A 19508-nucleotide genomic window follows, 5' to 3' on the forward strand; every position below is an offset into this window, starting at 1 on the left:
TTATAATATCGTAGCAAAGTGACAATTTTCTGTGGAAGAACAATTTAAAGGACCCTTCTGTACCTCGTAGGACGTCCTCTTGGAATACATGAACGAAACGGTCAGGTATCCACGCAAATAATCATCCTATACTACCTTGCGACAGATTTGCGGTTGTTACAACATTTGGAGCGGATGTTGTAACAACCGCTCCAAATACCTCACATTTGTAGATGGTTCAAGTTGGCTTCCCATGGGAAATGCTCGATGTTTGATGGACAACAAATTTGAAGATCAGGAAGGCAAGAAAGGATGGCATTAATTTATGACAGAGACATTTTTGGGAAATTCTAGCTATATGCGGCCGAGCATTATCTTATGCTGAAAAATGGCTGTTTGCAGTCCTGACATGAAAGGTAACGCATGATGACGTAAAATTTCCTGAACGTATCACTATGCCATCATGTCCGTCATACCACTGTTAGGGTACAAGGCAGCTGCCCATATGATCAAGCCAGCTGTGGGGGCAGTGTGCTGCTCAACAGTAAAGGCGGGATTGAAGCAGTTACCACTGATCCTAAACATTCTAACATAGTGGTCGCCCATTCCCAAACGGAATCAAGATTTGTCGATAAAGACTGTTTTCTGCCGGTTTATAGCATTCCATGCTTCTTTGTCACGGTATAACTGCGATGTTGGAACTGCTAATGCAGGACGCATAACGCTTGCCATGCATACAAACTGCCTCTGCAAGTTACCTGCCAATGGTACGGTAAAAGATAGGGTTCTGTAGCAAAATTTGCATCTTCTATGGATGGTGAATAAAGACGCCGTTGCAGTTGTTGGTGCCTCATAGTCAAGTCAGAACGATCCAGATTAGAAAATTCTGTGAAACGACTATTCTGTTACCTTAGTTACCTGATGTGTCCTTCCTCAATCTTTGTCAGCTGTGCAAATGTCTTTGACTGTATTATACACGTATGCCTTGTATTTGAAGATTTCCTAGTTACAAGGACAGTGAAAATTCTGAACACAGTGAGCCTCTGCGAGCCTTTTTGTAGGATAGTGTGGTATCGATTTTAGAGATCTATGATGGCATTACCTGGCATACAATCAGACCATAACTGTAATCATTTACATACCTATATGAGACATAGCTGTATGCCAAATTTTGCAGTGATCGGACAATTAAATCTGGGTGTTTAACGTCTTTTGTAATCAATATCTTACAAAAACGATCGAACTGTCTTTCCATCCAATTATAGATAAGATAGGATAGAAAGATATCGTTAAAAAACAAAATATCTTTCGTAAACTTTGTGTATAAATTTGAGCAGCATTGTGAATTTAGTTTAGGCTTTCTATTATAAAAAGTTTAAACTAAATTTTAGTGAAAACATTTTCTAAAAAAGAAAGTTTTATTATTAAAATGTTTGCATATAGTTACGAAGGAAAACATTGTAACTTCTACATGAACTTTTTGACAATTATCAATATTATAATTCTATACGTGTATCATTTTATTCTTTGACAATATTTCTTACTTTTACTTACTTTTAGAAAGCGATCATCTTCAAAACAACAAATTCTGCCGATGTTGCAAAATTTCTAAGACGGTATTCCAAATGCTCCCGATCCGAATCGCTAGTTCGAACGCCATTTCGGGCACAGTAATATGTATTATTTCTGAGGAAGACTTTTTTTTTGCTTTTAATGTAATAAATATTTTTAAAAACACAATAAAAGTTTTAATTAAAAAATAAATAAATAAAAAGTTATTTCAAGAGAAGATTTAGGAGAGACTGGCAACACTGCTTCATTCTTCGTAAAATTTGACTCCATTGCGATTTTAACGCGAAGTTGTTTTTGCAGAGAAAAATTTGTGTCAAAGAAATTAAATGGCAGATGTATTAGATATCGATGGAGGGGGAGAAGATTTTGAAGTCGAAGAGGACGGCGACAGTAAGTTTTGTTTACTAGAAGTTCATTGTTATATTGAAAAATATGAAATTAATTATCATCTTTCTTGTGTAGAAAGTGTACAGAGATTAAAGAACAAAGTAAAACGAAGGAAAGGAAGAGGATTTCACTCAGGTTTGCTTTAATTTATTGTTATTTTCATATATTTTACTCATAAAGGAAAAAAATAATGAAATGAAAAGTTTAAAATTAGTAGAAAATTATTAAACGTATTTTAAAAATGAATTTAATGTATTATATGGTAGAAGTGCATCTAGGTAGCCCCAATGGCCTAGGACCCAATGGTCCAAGACTATGGCGTTTAATTATTTAGCCCACGTGACTATCCAACTTTCAGTAGCCCACTCGACTGTTCGTGGAGTACTTGATGCTATATAGTTTTTGGGGGTGTGGGTGCTGAGGTGCAAGCAATGGCGAGCACCAAGGTGCACATCTATGTGCAAAACATGTAGAATAGGCGGTAGACTGATATGTGTTAAAATCTGACCTTTGTGCCATAGGGGCTACCTAAGTGCAATTTTACCTATTATATTAAATAAATGTTAAAATAAAAGGTTATAACTGTTGCTTGATTTGTTTGAGATTTCTGTTGCCACACGACTACTTTCCTTTGACGATCTTGCAGTGTTGGGGCTTGTGATTTAGTTTTAAAGAACTAATAAACATTTCCTCTACTACCCTAAAGACTTATTTGTAATAGTTTGTTGACAAAATGACAAAATTCAGTGGTTACGATGGCTGCGTTTGACAGACTGGACAGTCCTGGAGCTGTTGAGTATTTTTCTGCTGAACTCCCTCTATGGTAGCACTGTTTCGGAATATGTTTGGTGTTTTGAAGTCACATTTAGTAATGTCTTTTGTTTACACTACCTATTGCTTGCTGCAACTGACCAATGATGGCTGCTTCCTACTCTAATGCGTGCATCACACTTGTTTGGCAGATGTAACTATGTAATGACTACCAATTGAAACACCTTTGCTCTGTTTCAACTGTTGACTGCTGAACACAGCCAATGTGTTACTTATAGTTTTGTGTTATCTGAAGCCATGGAGTCAGTGCTTAAATGCTTTGACTGATCCCAATGACTTAGTCTGTGTTCTCTTTGATTCTGATTCCTTTATTTGTACAGGGTGTCCACAAAGTCTGGGTACATAAGGATTAACACATACTTTTAAAACAAAATAATTTTATTTGATTCTAATATTAATAAATAACATTTTCAATATGATTTTCATCATTTTCAATACATAATTTGATGCACCATAATTTGTGGACATCATTACCAGTCAGTGTGCTGAAATCGATGGTAATACAGACCTATTTAATCGTGTTCACCTGAATTTTGCATGGCGCATCAAATTATGTATTGAAAATGTTATTTATTAATACAGTAGAGCGTCGATTATCCGAAAGTCAATCATCCAAAACGTCAATCATCCGAAAGAATTCCAGTCGGCAAATTTAAATTTTCACCAGTGCTGTGGCACTGCAATCTTTGGCTATGTCTTGGGCTACTCAAATATTTTACGTTTTTGATACTAAATTAACTTCTGAAGTATAATTTTTTATTGTTTTTACATTTTTCAATATATTTATTTTGTTCGTACAAAATAAAAAAAATAATTTTTAACGATACAATAGTCTTCATTAGGCTTAACATTGACGAAAATTCAACGCAAAGCGACACGTAACGGAGAAAAATGTCAAGATGGGATAAATTAATATATTTTTTTCGTACATAATCGGTTATCCGAAACATCGATCTTCCGAACCACCCCAGTCCCTAATTGATTTGGATAATCAACACACTACTGTATTAGTATCAAATACTTTTAAAACAAAATAAGTTTGTGTGTTAATCCTTATGTACCCAGACTTTGTAGACACCCTGTATGTTGACTAGCAGATATGCATGGCATTACCTGGGTGAAAAGTAATAATGATAAACATTAAAATAAAAATTATATTAAAATTTAGTCTACCATTGTTATGTTTATTATGAAGTGTCAAGGGGATGAAATCAGAGAACTGGGTGTTAAGTTTCATGGTATCCTTATTTTCCACAGGGTCGTAGTGAATGAGTATGAAACATTTGGTGAAGGTTAATCAAAAAGTTTGTGGAGAACACAGATGTACTGTACAAACATTCTATCATATATGATTATGACAAATACTTAAATTGCAAACAATTAACAATAATTTATTTATCACGAGAAGATAATTCAAGACATCAAATTTTTCTAATGTTAACTGTAATGTAGCATTTGCAGCCGAACTGAAATGGTATTTCGCCAGACAATCGAATTTTGTACAAAATATTTAACTCAGCATCCCCAAAAATCCCTAAAATTATATTTTGTGTCTGCTGATAACTTTGTATTAAATAATTTTCCTATTTAAATGCCACCATCTTGCTGGTCAGGAAGGGGGTCTGCTGCAGGTTGGGGGTTGAAGTTAATTCGATCAAAGTTGTTGACCTTCTGGATGTGAGGATGGTTTCAAAAAGTTTCATTGAGTGTTCTCAAACTGTATTGAAATGTATAAAAAATAAAAAACAAACTAATTAACTCTTGTGTTGGTTGTTTTTGCATATGTGTAAAACCTGACAACCAGGGTCCAGTCAGGTCATTCCTACACGTAGGTGAAATTTGGGGATGTTTTTGTTTGGGTCACTTGGTTGAGCAGGACATGACTTGAATCCAGTCTGAACCATTATAACTACTAAACTCTTATTTCATTGAAATTAGACTGGCAGAATTAGATAACTTAAATAGGGTATAACAATTTCCAGGGTTTATTACACCAAGGCCGACTGAAAGAAGGACCAGAACTTTTATAAAAAAAAAAAAAGGGTTGTCTTTAATAATCACATATCAAATTTAGGTAAGTATGCATTTTGGGTACAAGGACCCTTCATCAGTTTACAAACACATGGTAACAACGTAACAAATACAATACCAATAACCTGCCAATACAATGGGATAACCGATATATGCAGCGCACTGCATTTACAATTTCTCAATGTAACCCATACACTAAAACTAAAATATCAAGTATAAATTAGAATACAATGACAATGTGGTATAACATATTATCTGGGACCAGTAAATGTCTTAGTTTCTCCTTCATTTTCCAAATTCTGGTAGATGGTTACACTATTAATAATAAATATTGTTAAGTATATTAAAAAACACAAAAAAAGGGGGAAGGAAGATAACAATGAACTTACTCTTATTAAAACCAATTGGTCTCCAGATTTTAACACAAGCAAAATACATCTGATCTATAAGCCATTGTGAAGTCAACTGCACTGTCCATCTGCATTTTACAAAGTGATGTGACTATACTCCCTACATCTGTTCAGCATCTGTTTCAAGGTTAAGTGAAAACTATGTCAATCCACCCCTCATATAGCTTCAGTCCCATGTTATTAATTCTGATGTCTTCCTGTATTTTCAAAATTTCTAGGTGTTCCTGTAGTCTTTTTACTTGATTGTTTTCTGTCATAATACACTTGATGCTATCTTTTAAAATTTCACAACCTTCAGTGTTGCAATGTTGTGCCACTGATGATGATATCAAATTATTTTTAATGGCATATATGTTTTAATCCTTGTCTTTAATTTTCTTCCAGTTTCTCCTATATATTTTTTTTTATATGAACAACTGCAATCTAATGAATAAACTACATTATCTTTTTCTAAATCATTATTTTCATGTTTGCTGTTTATCAATATGTGTTCATTATTTTCATGTTTGCTGTTTATCAATATGTGTTCATTATTTTCATGTTTGCTGTTTATCAATATGTGTTCATTATTTTCATGTTTGCTGTTTATCAATATGTGTTCATTATTTTCATGTTTGCTGTTTATCAATATGTGTTCATTATTTTCATGTTTGCTGTTTATCAATATGTGTTCATTATTTTCATGTTTGCTGTTTATCAATATGTGTTCATTATTTTCATGTTTGCTGTTTATCAATATGTGTTCATTATTTTCATGTTTGCTGTTTATCAATATGTGTTCATTATTTTCATGTTTGCTGTTTATCAATATGTGTTCATTATTTTCATGTTTGCTGTTTATCAATATGTGTTCATTATTTTCATGTTTGCTGTTTATCAATATGTGTTCATTATTTTCATGTTTGCTGTTTATCAATATGTGTTCATTATTTTCATGTTTGCTGTTTATCAATATGTGTTCATTATTTTCATGTTTGCTGTTTATCAATATGTGTTCATTATTTTCATGTTTGCTGTTTATCAATATGTGTTCATTATTTTCATGTTTGCTGTTTATCAATATGTGTTCATTATTTTCATGTTTGCTGTTTATCAATATGTGTTCATTATTTTCATGTTTGCTGTTTATCAATATGTGTTCATTATTTTCATGTTTGCTGTTTATCAATATGTGTTCATTATTTTCATGTTTGCTGTTTATCAATATGTGTTCATTATTTTCATGTTTGCTGTTTATCAATATGTGTTCATTATTTTCATGTTTGCTGTTTATCAATATGTGTTCATTATTTTCATGTTTGCTGTTTATCAATATGTGTTCATTATTTTCATGTTTGCTGTTTATCAATATGTGTTCATTATTTTCATGTTTGCTGTTTATCAATATGTGTTCATTATTTTCATGTTTGCTGTTTATCAATATGTGTTCATTATTTTCATGTTTGCTGTTTATCAATATGTGTTCATTATTTTCATGTTTGCTGTTTATCAATATGTGTTCATTATTTTCATGTTTGCTGTTTATCAATATGTGTTCATTATTTTCATGTTTGCTGTTTATCAATATGTGTTCATTATTTTCATGTTTGCTGTTTATCAATATGTGTTCATTATTTTCATGTTTGCTGTTTATCAATATGTGTTCATTATTTTCATGTTTGCTGTTTATCAATATGTGTTCATTATTTTCATGTTTGCTGTTTATCAATATGTGTTCATTATTTTCATGTTTGCTGTTTATCAATATGTGTTCATTATTTTCATGTTTGCTGTTTATCAATATGTGTTCATTATTTTCATGTTTGCTGTTTATCAATATGTGTTCATTATTTTCATGTTTGCTGTTTATCAATATGTGTTCATTATTTTCATGTTTGCTGTTTATCAATATGTGTTCATTATTTTCATGTTTGCTGTTTATCAATATGTGTTCATTATTTTCATGTTTGCTGTTTATCAATATGTGTTCATTATTTTCATGTTTGCTGTTTATCAATATGTGTTCATTATTTTCATGTTTGCTGTTTATCAATATGTGTTCATTATTTTCATGTTTGCTGTTTATCAATATGTGTTCATTATTTTCATGTTTGCTGTTTATCAATATGTGTTCATTATTTTCATGTTTGCTGTTTATCAATATGTGTTCATTATTTTCATGTTTGCTGTTTATCAATATGTGTTCATTATTTTCATGTTTGCTGTTTATCAATATGTGTTCATTATTTTCATGTTTGCTGTTTATCAATATGTGTTCATTATTTTCATGTTTGCTGTTTATCAATATGTGTTCATTATTTTCATGTTTGCTGTTTATCAATATGTGTTCATTATTTTCATGTTTGCTGTTTATCAATATGTGTTCATTATTTTCATGTTTGCTGTTTATCAATATGTGTTCATTATTTTCATGTTTGCTGTTTATCAATATGTGTTCATTATTTTCATGTTTGCTGTTTATCAATATGTGTTCATTATTTTCATGTTTGCTGTTTATCAATATGTGTTCATTATTTTCATGTTTGCTGTTTATCAATATGTGTTCATTATTTTCATGTTTGCTGTTTATCAATATGTGTTCATTATTTTCATGTTTGCTGTTTATCAATATGTGTTCATTATTTTCATGTTTGCTGTTTATCAATATGTGTTCATTATTTTCATGTTTGCTGTTTATCAATATGTGTTCATTATTTTCATGTTTGCTGTTTATCAATATGTGTTCATTATTTTCATGTTTGCTGTTTATCAATATGTGTTCATTATTTTCATGTTTGCTGTTTATCAATATGTGTTCATTATTTTCATGTTTGCTGTTTATCAATATGTGTTCATTATTTTCATGTTTGCTGTTTATCAATATGTGTTCATTATTTTCATGTTTGCTGTTTATCAATATGTGTTCATTATTTTCATGTTTGCTGTTTATCAATATGTGTTCATTATTTTCATGTTTGCTGTTTATCAATATGTGTTCATTATTTTCATGTTTGCTGTTTATCAATATGTGTTCATTATTTTCATGTTTGCTGTTTATCAATATGTGTTCATTATTTTCATGTTTGCTGTTTATCAATATGTGTTCATTATTTTCATGTTTGCTGTTTATCAATATGTGTTCATTATTTTCATGTTTGCTGTTTATCAATATGTGTTCATTATTTTCATGTTTGCTGTTTATCAATATGTGTTCATTATTTTCATGTTTGCTGTTTATCAATATGTGTTCATTATTTTCATGTTTGCTGTTTATCAATATGTGTTCATTATTTTCATGTTTGCTGTTTATCAATATGTGTTCATTATTTTCATGTTTGCTGTTTATCAATATGTGTTCATTATTTTCATGTTTGCTGTTTATCAATATGTGTTCATTATTTTCATGTTTGCTGTTTATCAATATGTGTTCATTATTTTCATGTTTGCTGTTTATCAATATGTGTTCATTATTTTCATGTTTGCTGTTTATCAATATGTGTTCATTATTTTCATGTTTGCTGTTTATCAATATGTGTTCATTATTTTCATGTTTGCTGTTTATCAATATGTGTTCATTATTTTCATGTTTGCTGTTTATCAATATGTGTTCATTATTTTCATGTTTGCTGTTTATCAATATGTGTTCATTATTTTCATGTTTGCTGTTTATCAATATGTGTTCATTATTTTCATGTTTGCTGTTTATCAATATGTGTTCATTATTTTCATGTTTGCTGTTTATCAATATGTGTTCATTATTTTCATGTTTGCTGTTTATCAATATGTGTTCATTATTTTCATGTTTGCTGTTTATCAATATGTGTTCATTATTTTCATGTTTGCTGTTTATCAATATGTGTTCATTATTTTCATGTTTGCTGTTTATCAATATGTGTTCATTATTTTCATGTTTGCTGTTTATCAATATGTGTTCATTATTTTCATGTTTGCTGTTTATCAATATGTGTTCATTATTTTCATGTTTGCTGTTTATCAATATGTGTTCATTATTTTCATGTTTGCTGTTTATCAATATGTGTTCATTATTTTCATGTTTGCTGTTTATCAATATGTGTTCATTATTTTCATGTTTGCTGTTTATCAATATGTGTTCATTATTTTCATGTTTGCTGTTTATCAATATGTGTTCATTATTTTCATGTTTGCTGTTTATCAATATGTGTTCATTATTTTCATGTTTGCTGTTTATCAATATGTGTTCATTATTTTCATGTTTGCTGTTTATCAATATGTGTTCATTATTTTCATGTTTGCTGTTTATCAATATGTGTTCATTATTTTCATGTTTGCTGTTTATCAATATGTGTTCATTATTTTCATGTTTGCTGTTTATCAATATGTGTTCATTATTTTCATGTTTGCTGTTTATCAATATGTGTTCATTATTTTCATGTTTGCTGTTTATCAATATGTGTTCATTATTTTCATGTTTGCTGTTTATCAATATGTGTTCATTATTTTCATGTTTGCTGTTTATCAATATGTGTTCATTATTTTCATGTTTGCTGTTTATCAATATGTGTTCATTATTTTCATGTTTGCTGTTTATCAATATGTGTTCATTATTTTCATGTTTGCTGTTTATCAATATGTGTTCATTATTTTCATGTTTGCTGTTTATCAATATGTGTTCATTATTTTCATGTTTGCTGTTTATCAATATGTGTTCATTATTTTCATGTTTGCTGTTTATCAATATGTGTTCATTATTTTCATGTTTGCTGTTTATCAATATGTGTTCATTATTTTCATGTTTGCTGTTTATCAATATGTGTTCATTATTTTCATGTTTGCTGTTTATCAATATGTGTTCATTATTTTCATGTTTGCTGTTTATCAATATGTGTTCATTATTTTCATGTTTGCTGTTTATCAATATGTGTTCATTATTTTCATGTTTGCTGTTTATCAATATGTGTTCATTATTTTCATGTTTGCTGTTTATCAATATGTGTTCATTATTTTCATGTTTGCTGTTTATCAATATGTGTTCATTATTTTCATGTTTGCTGTTTATCAATATGTGTTCATTATTTTCATGTTTGCTGTTTATCAATATGTGTTCATTATTTTCATGTTTGCTGTTTATCAATATGTGTTCATTATTTTCATGTTTGCTGTTTATCAATATGTGTTCATTATTTTCATGTTTGCTGTTTATCAATATGTGTTCATTATTTTCATGTTTGCTGTTTATCAATATGTGTTCATTATTTTCATGTTTGCTGTTTATCAATATGTGTTCATTATTTTCATGTTTGCTGTTTATCAATATGTGTTCATTATTTTCATGTTTGCTGTTTATCAATATGTGTTCATTATTTTCATGTTTGCTGTTTATCAATATGTGTTCATTATTTTCATGTTTGCTGTTTATCAATATGTGTTCATTATTTTCATGTTTNTTTTTTTTTTACTGACTCCGCAGCCTTGCTTAAAAGTGTCACACCACCTGTTTTATTAGCCTTTGGCTAATATTTGTCATTTTTGTCACTTCTCTCTATTTTGATCAAGTCATTTGAAATGATTTTTTTCTTTATTGTTTTTAAAATTCAGCTGTCAAAAATAAGAAATTAGCTGATTTTAGATGCTGTATCATTGCTATTTCTATGCCAGTAGCCGTATTTATTTAAACTTCCAAATCTAACTAGAGGGCACTTATAAATTTCTGTGCCAAAAACATATAGCCTGTTCTTACCCTTACAGCAATAAGTTTCATTTGCAATTTTATGACTCTACATATGGTTTATAAAATTACTGCACATGCAATTACTGTGCTAACATCTAAGATGAAGTTGGGTGAGATGCTACAGTGGGAGATTACATTGTAGCATCTCACCTGACTCTTAATACTGAGAGTAATTAATGAATGTATAAGAAGTAACAAATTAAAATTGAAGCTTTAAACTACAACATTTATTTTTTGCATTTAACATATACTAGGTAGCATTTTATTTCATGTTGTTAAAATACTTTTTCATCTAGCTTGTTTGCACTATAAATATGTGATTTTTCAGTTGTGTCATACTTTGATTTTATCACTCATTCATAACAAGTACAAAGTAATAAAAAGAAAAAAGATGGATGAGTGTAAGTTGTCTGTAGTACAGTTAAAATCATTTATTCAGTTTCCTAAATAAATTAATATAATATATTAATTTATTTAGGAAACTGAATACTTGTTATGAATGAGTGATAAAATCAAAGTATGACACAACTGAAAAATCATATATTTATAGTGCAAACAAGCTAGATGAAAAAGTGTTTTAACAACATGAAATAAAATGCTACCTAGTATATGATAAATGCAAAAAATAATATATTAATAATCTTAAAAAAATAATCTTAATATAATATATTAAGATATAAATAATTTTAAAATTTACTATTTTTAGATGGAACAGTTAGAGAAGAAATACAAGATTATGAAGCAATGGAAACTGATGACAGTAATGAGCCAGGACCGCAGCGATGTAAGCATCTTTCCAAATGAAATAATTTTATCTTGATTTGTCTTATAATTGAAAATTGTTATTTGATGAGCAAAACTGATTAGTCATAAAATGAAAGGACATAATAATACAAAGATTTTATATATAAAAATATGAATAGTTATATCAATTATCAACAATACATTTAACATTATTAAATGTTTAATTTAATAAATATATTTGCCAGTTAATGTTAAACAAAAATTTTTTGCCTCATAATCAATGTATTTAAAATAAAAATGTAATAGATTACAATTAAGATTAGATTTTGATTGTGTACTGCATAAACAACAAAATTTACTTTTTCCTTGTTATTTTTGATAGTATAAAAGCTATCAGAACTTCTTTTGCATGGAAAATGCCTTTTTATTTGATTAAAGAATAAATAAGAGTTTTCTATAATTGAATCTTCTAAGCTCATGATAGAAAGCATATCTTGGTATTCATTCTAACTGAAAGAATTTTCTAATAAATTGCAATTGTAAAGGCTTTGCTATAAGAAATCTTCCTAACTATAGAGATTTTTTTAAATAAAAGTACTATAAATCAACATCTATAATTGATAATGTCAAGCAATGTGACTAGTTTACTCAATACAAATCATTATAAATATTTATAATATAATTAATTATACTTCATAATGCATTATTTTAAAATTTCACTTATATTAATATATTTTTTCTTATAATTAGGATAATTACCCAATATTTGAAAATGTTAACTGGATTTTATCATGAATTTTTTGTTTAAACAATAATTATAATTAAAAGTGAATAACATGAAAAAGAATCTATTGCTGAAAATTTTTTATATTCCTATGACAAAGTATTTTGATTTGCAAGATGATCTGATCTTTTAAGTGGAAGTTATCAATATTACAAAAATACCAATATCCACCATTGTCACTGACATTTTGTATTGGTTTACAATGAATAAAGATGCATTCTCATTTTTAGCATTTTATAGATTTTTCAAAGTATTTTCTATAGTTTAATTTTATTATAATTTTATGTTACTATCATTTAATGGTATTTAATATTAATCTGTCTTCATCAAAATCTCATTCATGTGTGTAACATATTACATTGATATTTGCAGTACAGCATATTATTTTATATCTAGATGTATTATGGAAAAAGCTATATGATAATCATACCAGATTTTTTAATATTATTAGTCTATTATTTTAAATATTACTGGTCTTGTGAGTTAATAAATTAGAACTTTAATAAAAGTTTTAATTTATTAATTCACTATTGACATGTTTTAGTAGAACAAATTTCAATAAAACTTACAAGAACAGGAAATTATTTAATTTTTTTTACATTTGTCTAAAATATTTTTAATGTTTTAAAAAATGTTTGATAACCTTTTAAAAATGTTCAAAAATTTCTGATTTTGGAATTTAATTAAATACTTGAAATGTCATCTTTTTTTGGTCTGTATTTTGTTTATCATGTGATTTGAAGAAGACATTGTAAACTTGTAAAGATTAAAATTATTTATATGCTTAAAAGATTTGCTGGGTTCCATACGAGGTTAATAAAATTATTTATTTATTTATTAAGTGAATATGCTTATTTTTTGTTTTGCTTTTTTATTTTAGCTGTTGAAGGATGGATATTATTTGTGACAGGTGTTCATGAAGAAGCACAAGAAGATGATATCTATGAGAAATTTGCAGAATATGGTGAAATAAAAAATTTACATTTGAATCTTGATCGTAGAACTGGATTCTTAAAGGTATTAGGCAGAATTACAATTTTTTTAAATAATAAGATTGCATTACCTTTATGCAGAGTTTTCTTTACAAAAAATTTAGTTAATAAGACAAACTTATTTTAACAGCTAATAACCATAGTCATTTATTCCAACTATAAGTATGGAAAAAATATAGTCAGTTGTGAAATGTCAATAATTATTTGTATACAAAGAAACAAATAATAATAACCTGCAATGATATACAATAGCAGTAATTTTTCTGTGCCTAGTAGTTTTAATGGGTATTTTTCACCAAATTAACTTGTCTATACCTCCTTGATATCCTTACATTACATATTAGCTAATTATAAGCCCTCAAATTGCTTGTAAGAAGTTGCATGCAAATGCATACAATTTTTTAACACAAGTGCATACGTGTGTTGATTTTCTTTTCTGAAGTCAGTTTGGTGATTTGACAATGCAGGTCTCTTTCAGTTGCTGTAAGTGATATTCATGATGCCATGAATGTTTCTCAGCTATGCATGATATATTGATGTGACAGTTTTGTATACCTACAACCTTGAATTCTTGTTTCTAGATCAGTGTTTTTCAACCTTCTTGAATACATGACCCCTTTACAAGTTAAAAAATTCTGGTGACCCCTCTGGGCCATATTGAAACTATATCAGTGATTTTAAAAACTACGTATTTAATTGTCTTTCTGTTGAGACCTAAATATCGATCAAAAAACCAATTGTACTGTTAAATAAACAGCCACAGCCTTCTCACTGAAATTGTAGTTTTTTTTATTGTAGTGTAGGACCTACAAACACTTGTCTTTTTCTTTTACCCGCAACCTCCCGTGTAAGGCTTTGTGACCCTCCTGGGGTCGCAACCCACAGGTTGAAAAACACTGTTCTAGATGATAGTCTAGGAAACTATGGCCTTCAACAATTTAAATGTTTTTGCAGTTTTATTTGTGCCTGAAAAATGCAGAAAAATCATTTTCTGATCTATCTGAGAGAAATCTCAGCCCTTATGTCATTTATTTCTAATGGAACTTGTTTTACATTAGCCCATGTATCACAAAGTTTTAAAGGCTCTTAAACAAAACAATATCTCAACTAAACAACATATGAAATTTGACATATTTTAAGAAACATTACAGGATTTTTCAGAATCATCAAATTTGAGTAACAGCAATTACATGCAGTGTAATTTTGCATGAAAAATTAGTGGAAAAGTTGCCACTTTTACATGTTTTAAAAAATTGCATTGATTGTGAGTTAAAAGCATTAATATCTTGATGATAATATTACTATTAACAATAGTACAAATTAATTATTTACTGTATCCAGAATAAAAAATTTTAATAAACTCTCCATCAAGAAAAAAGTTTGTCAGAATTCTATATTTTATACACTACCAGCTCTAGCCTTATCTGCACTCTGTACAAGTTTTGTCCTAGGCTTGCTAATCAATGTAAATATTGTGCCCATTTTCTCTTTTTGCCTCAGATTTGATTTTTATCTAGAGCTGAAACTGATCTTATTTGTCATCAAAGCTGATAAATATATACAGTGCCAAAATAATATATACATATAGATACAAAAGAGAAATACACTTTTTATCTTTTGTATTTGTTGGTTCATTGAAATTCTTAATTTGTGCTTTTATATTTTTTTAAAAATATGAATGAGGTATTTGCAGAAATTTATAATTGATAAGGAAAATTGAGGAAATCAAATGCTTACTTTTTATGATGATAAAATTTATACTATTATTATTATTATATATCATTCATTAAATTTCTGTTACATTGCTTGATACAACATGCAAAATAATATATATTATTTTGNTCATTATTTTCATGTTTGCTGTTTATCAATATGTGTTCATTATTTTCATGTTTGCTGTTTATCAATATGTGTTCATTATTTTCATGTTTGCTGTTTATCAATCTTGTGTGGTTTGGTACTAAAATAATATCTAATCTTTTTAATTTTTCAAAAACACAAAAACATATTCTATTTTTAGATACATAGTCTTAACAGCTATTGGTTGTCTATTTAACATAACATTTTTCATTTTGCCTTTACTTGTTTCCAACCACTTAAACAATAATGTTCTAGGGTAATTATTTAGGCCAAACATTCTTATTATATTTTGTATTTCCATTTCTTGATCGGTTTGCAATGTCGTTCTTTCTTTAATTTTGTTGATATACATCTGAAAAGGGTTCCTTTTTATATACAGGGTGTATTTTTTATCTTGAGACAATGAAATAACTTAACTGGATTTCATTATTTTGGGAAAAAGGTGTAGGGAAAAGTTGTAGGGTTTCGAAGGGCCAATCAATTGGGGACCTTGTATGTGACTTTGGCCTTGATCTTAAAGGTCATTTGAGGGTCAAGTCTGTTTTTTTCAATGGGAACACACATTTTTGATCCCGGAAATGGAAAGAGCAGGAAATTTCACAACCAGATATGCCTTTGAACTTATGGTCTAGGTCAAAGATCGAGATTATTTTAAGGTTTAAATTATAAGCTTTTTCTAATGAGAAACCATACTTTTTATTACTGGAATAGACAGGGATGTAAAAGTTACATTTTTTCATGACCTTATTACTTTGACCTTTAAAAGCATTCACTACTTTTAGCACTACATAGAAGTAACGATGTGGATGTAGTAGTTTTCGGCACCCTTTGAGGTGCTTATTTCCAGTAAGTCCCCTTGCCTCTCACTATTGCAGTGCTTGTTTTCAGTAAGTCCCCTTGCCTCTCACTATTGCAGTGCTTGTTTTCAGTGAGTCACTTTACTTCTCACCATTGCTTGAGATGTTGGTTTCAGGGAAAATTTTATAACAAATATTCAAAATGATTCCATTGCACTTCGATGCACTTGTTGAGCCGTGCTTAAAATTGTCACGCCTGAGATGACCTTTAGAGGTCAAATTTGGAGTACTGAAGGTCATGGCTGATTGTGAAATTTCCCACTCTATCCATGTAAATGTATTTTACATGGATAGAGTGTTATTTTAGTTGCAGTTTAACCAGCATGCCAGTAACCCCAATTTTTTGCACAGCATGCCAGTGATTCTGTGAAAATATCATAAAATTCCTAAAAAATGAGAGCAAATGTGGTTAATTAATTTGAGAAGAGAGAATAAAGAATACTAAAGCCTTATAAAAGAAATTAACAAAGATGATCCCGAAATGCATTTTCAATATTTAGGCAAGTTTAAAATGTACATGTAAAGATAATATATACATTTAGATTTCCTTAACTTAAGATATAAAATTCATCAAAGACAATTCTTCTCTAATTCTACTTATTTCAATTTTATTAGTCTTCATTTAGAAGGACAAAAAGGAGCTACTAATAGAGAAAAGTATAATTTCTTCAACTTGTTAACCAAAAGAGAATGGAAGGATGTTACTAGCAAGGTTGCTAGTAAGGACATTTTATTGCTGTTTAGACTGTCTTTTTTTTACATAAAAGAAACTTTAAATTTTACTGAATTTTGTTACAGAAATTGGAAACTGTTTGAACTCTTAAAAATGCCCAAAAGACAATTTGAGCTACATTAGTCTATAATTTAACTTTGATTATTATTTTAAGATTAAGTTTTTGAGTAGAAGGAAATAATTCTTACCCAAGATCTTGTACTGATTATTGTATATAGAATGTGCAAAATTGTTATGATAAGCTAGCAAAATGGTAACATTAAGCAGTTGCCTTGTAAAGCAATTTTAATTGTTTATTTATAATTAATGCATGCTTTAGTCCTTTAAATAATATTGTATTAATATTGATATATTGTGACTATAATCTATTAATAGGACTTTATTATACTGATTTAACTTGCAGATGAAATTAGAGATTGAATCAGTCTCTTGGTTCAAAAGAATAAACTTTTATTTGCATCTGTATACAAAATTTTCTTGTATTTTGGACCTTTTTGTCCCTTATCAGCAGGTGTATTATCAGTTATATTTCTAAAATACAATAATTTTTTAAATTATACAATAAAAATGAAGAGTTTAAAACTAATTACATACTTAATATATGATATTAATTTTGCTTTTTGTTCTTATACTTATTAAATGTATTATATTAACTTAAAAACAGTTAATTTATATTAAGGCTTATCACACCAGTTAACAAAAATACAAAATTTATTAGATTCAATATACAGTTAAGTTACAAAGGAAGATTTCACAAAGATTAAAAACCAATATGTACAGTATATTAAAATTACACCTAATATGCATTTTGAACTATTGATAGCCCTCATCAGTTGGTGCCATAACAATACAAAAATAGTATACATGAAAGGTTCTATTAGTAAGCCATAATGATGACGAAGACATTATAATTGAAACCAAAAACTGGATGTTAACACACAATTGTGGTATAATGACTTCTTAATTTTCATAATCAAACAGGCCATAAAGAGTTCTACATACAATTAATCAAAATCAGTTACTAACAATATTTTAGATACCTAGACCATAAAGCAAAAGACACTTACAAAGTTTGTTCCTGGGGATCAGCTGAAACATTACACCAAAACCATAATGAAAACACGATGTTAACACGATGATGCAAAAATGCGCTCATACAAGCAATGGCCAGCTGCAACTGCTACCATCTTTGCACTGGACTGCAAAAACAGAACCACAGAAAAAGAGGGTGATGTATATTTATAATCTAACATTAGGGAACCAATGACATAGTAACCAACCTACCGGTACATATCCAAAGACAACTCCACTCCTCTTTTTCCCTTTCTCTCTCCACTCTACAACATCAAGTCAATGCCAAAACATCATTGCCAACAATGCCAAAAAATTCCCTCTGGCAGTGGCTTGTACACTTTAAAATACATAATACATTTAATAAAAGATTTTTTAACATTTTACATATCAAGGCGGGGAATAGTAGCCTCTAAAGAAAGGTCATCTTTGCCAGTGAAATTCTTAATCATAAAGGCATATGAAGGGACAACAGATGGATACTTCTATAGTTATGTCTGTGAAGAATTCTTTTGTGAATTTTTAAAAAATTATACGTATTCTTTTAACAACTCCAAATTTTCTTTTGTCATACCAACAATATAATAATGATTATCTGGGCAAGGACATAGAATATACTACAGTACTATTGTCACTTCTTTAATATTGTTTACTTAATTTTTTTTTATTAAAAATATGTTGCTGGAGTGTTTTTTGTTTTTTCCATAAATATTACATAGTTTAAATTACTTTTGATTTTGAAATATAAAAAATTTTCATATATAAAAGGGTATATGTTGGGAATTTCTTATTTTTTGTCTAGACTTAATTTTTAAACTTTCCTCCTCCTATCTTTTCAACAAGAACACAGAATAATCGTTTAGCTGCATTTCTTTTACAAAATATTTTACCATATAAGCATTAAATTAAATACAGTATGTATGTCACTAAATTGACGAGCGCTTTCGACGATACACATGTTTAACGCTTTTATGGTAAAAGATTTTGTAACAAATTATTAGCATGCTGTCTATCACTATGTTATATGCATTTCTTTTCCATTAGACTTTTTATTTCCTTTCTCTCTTTATTATCATCAGTAGTACATGCTTAATTTACAACTACTTCATGTTTATGGTTGGTTTTTAGTGTAAATGAATCTAAATTACTTTCAAAATTAACTGCTGTATGAGCTGTAGCTTGCATCTGGCAGCAGTACAATGCCAGATCATACTATTTCCTTTATGAACTATCCTATAAGAAAAAGTTATTTGCTACAATTTGGAATTTGATTTGCAACTCAAAATTAAAGTTATCATGGGGTAATAAAAAATAATTTATATATTTTTTAGTACACAGCATCGAGAGCATACTTTTCACAGATTAATAAAAATTAATTTATATATTTTTTATCACTCTGTGAAAAGTACGCTCTCGATGCTGTGTACTATTTAGTTTTTTATTTAAATGAAAGAAAATTTATTTTATATTTATTAATTTCTTAAAATGTTTTTTTATTTTGTTACAATTAATTTATTTTAAATAAAAATGCAGCAGTTTAATTTATTAAATTAAAAGCATTATCTTAT

At 28.7% G+C, this 19508-nt stretch overlaps 1 protein-coding gene across 1 annotated transcript in view; it reads left to right on the plus strand.

Annotated features, from left to right (window-relative positions):
• The first annotated feature begins 1781 nt into the window (after positions 1 to 1781).
• Positions 1782 to 19508, plus strand: part of LOC111636530 (RNA-binding protein 8A-like) — a 29534-nt gene continuing 11807 nt past the window's right edge. The window contains exons 1-4 of the mRNA XM_023381813.1: positions 1782 to 1941; positions 2014 to 2073; positions 11606 to 11683; positions 13308 to 13444. Coding sequence (XP_023237581.1) covers positions 1878 to 1941; positions 2014 to 2073; positions 11606 to 11683; positions 13308 to 13444 — 339 coding nt within the window. The 5' untranslated portion in view covers positions 1782 to 1877. The remainder of the gene's footprint in view (positions 1942 to 2013; positions 2074 to 11605; positions 11684 to 13307; positions 13445 to 19508) is intronic.

The sequence above is a fragment of the Centruroides sculpturatus genome, unplaced genomic scaffold, assembly GCF_000671375.1.
Source record: "Centruroides sculpturatus isolate CEXI.00-Female unplaced genomic scaffold, Cexi_2.0 scaffold158, whole genome shotgun sequence".
Classification (NCBI taxonomy): Eukaryota; Metazoa; Arthropoda; class Arachnida; order Scorpiones; family Buthidae; genus Centruroides; species Centruroides sculpturatus.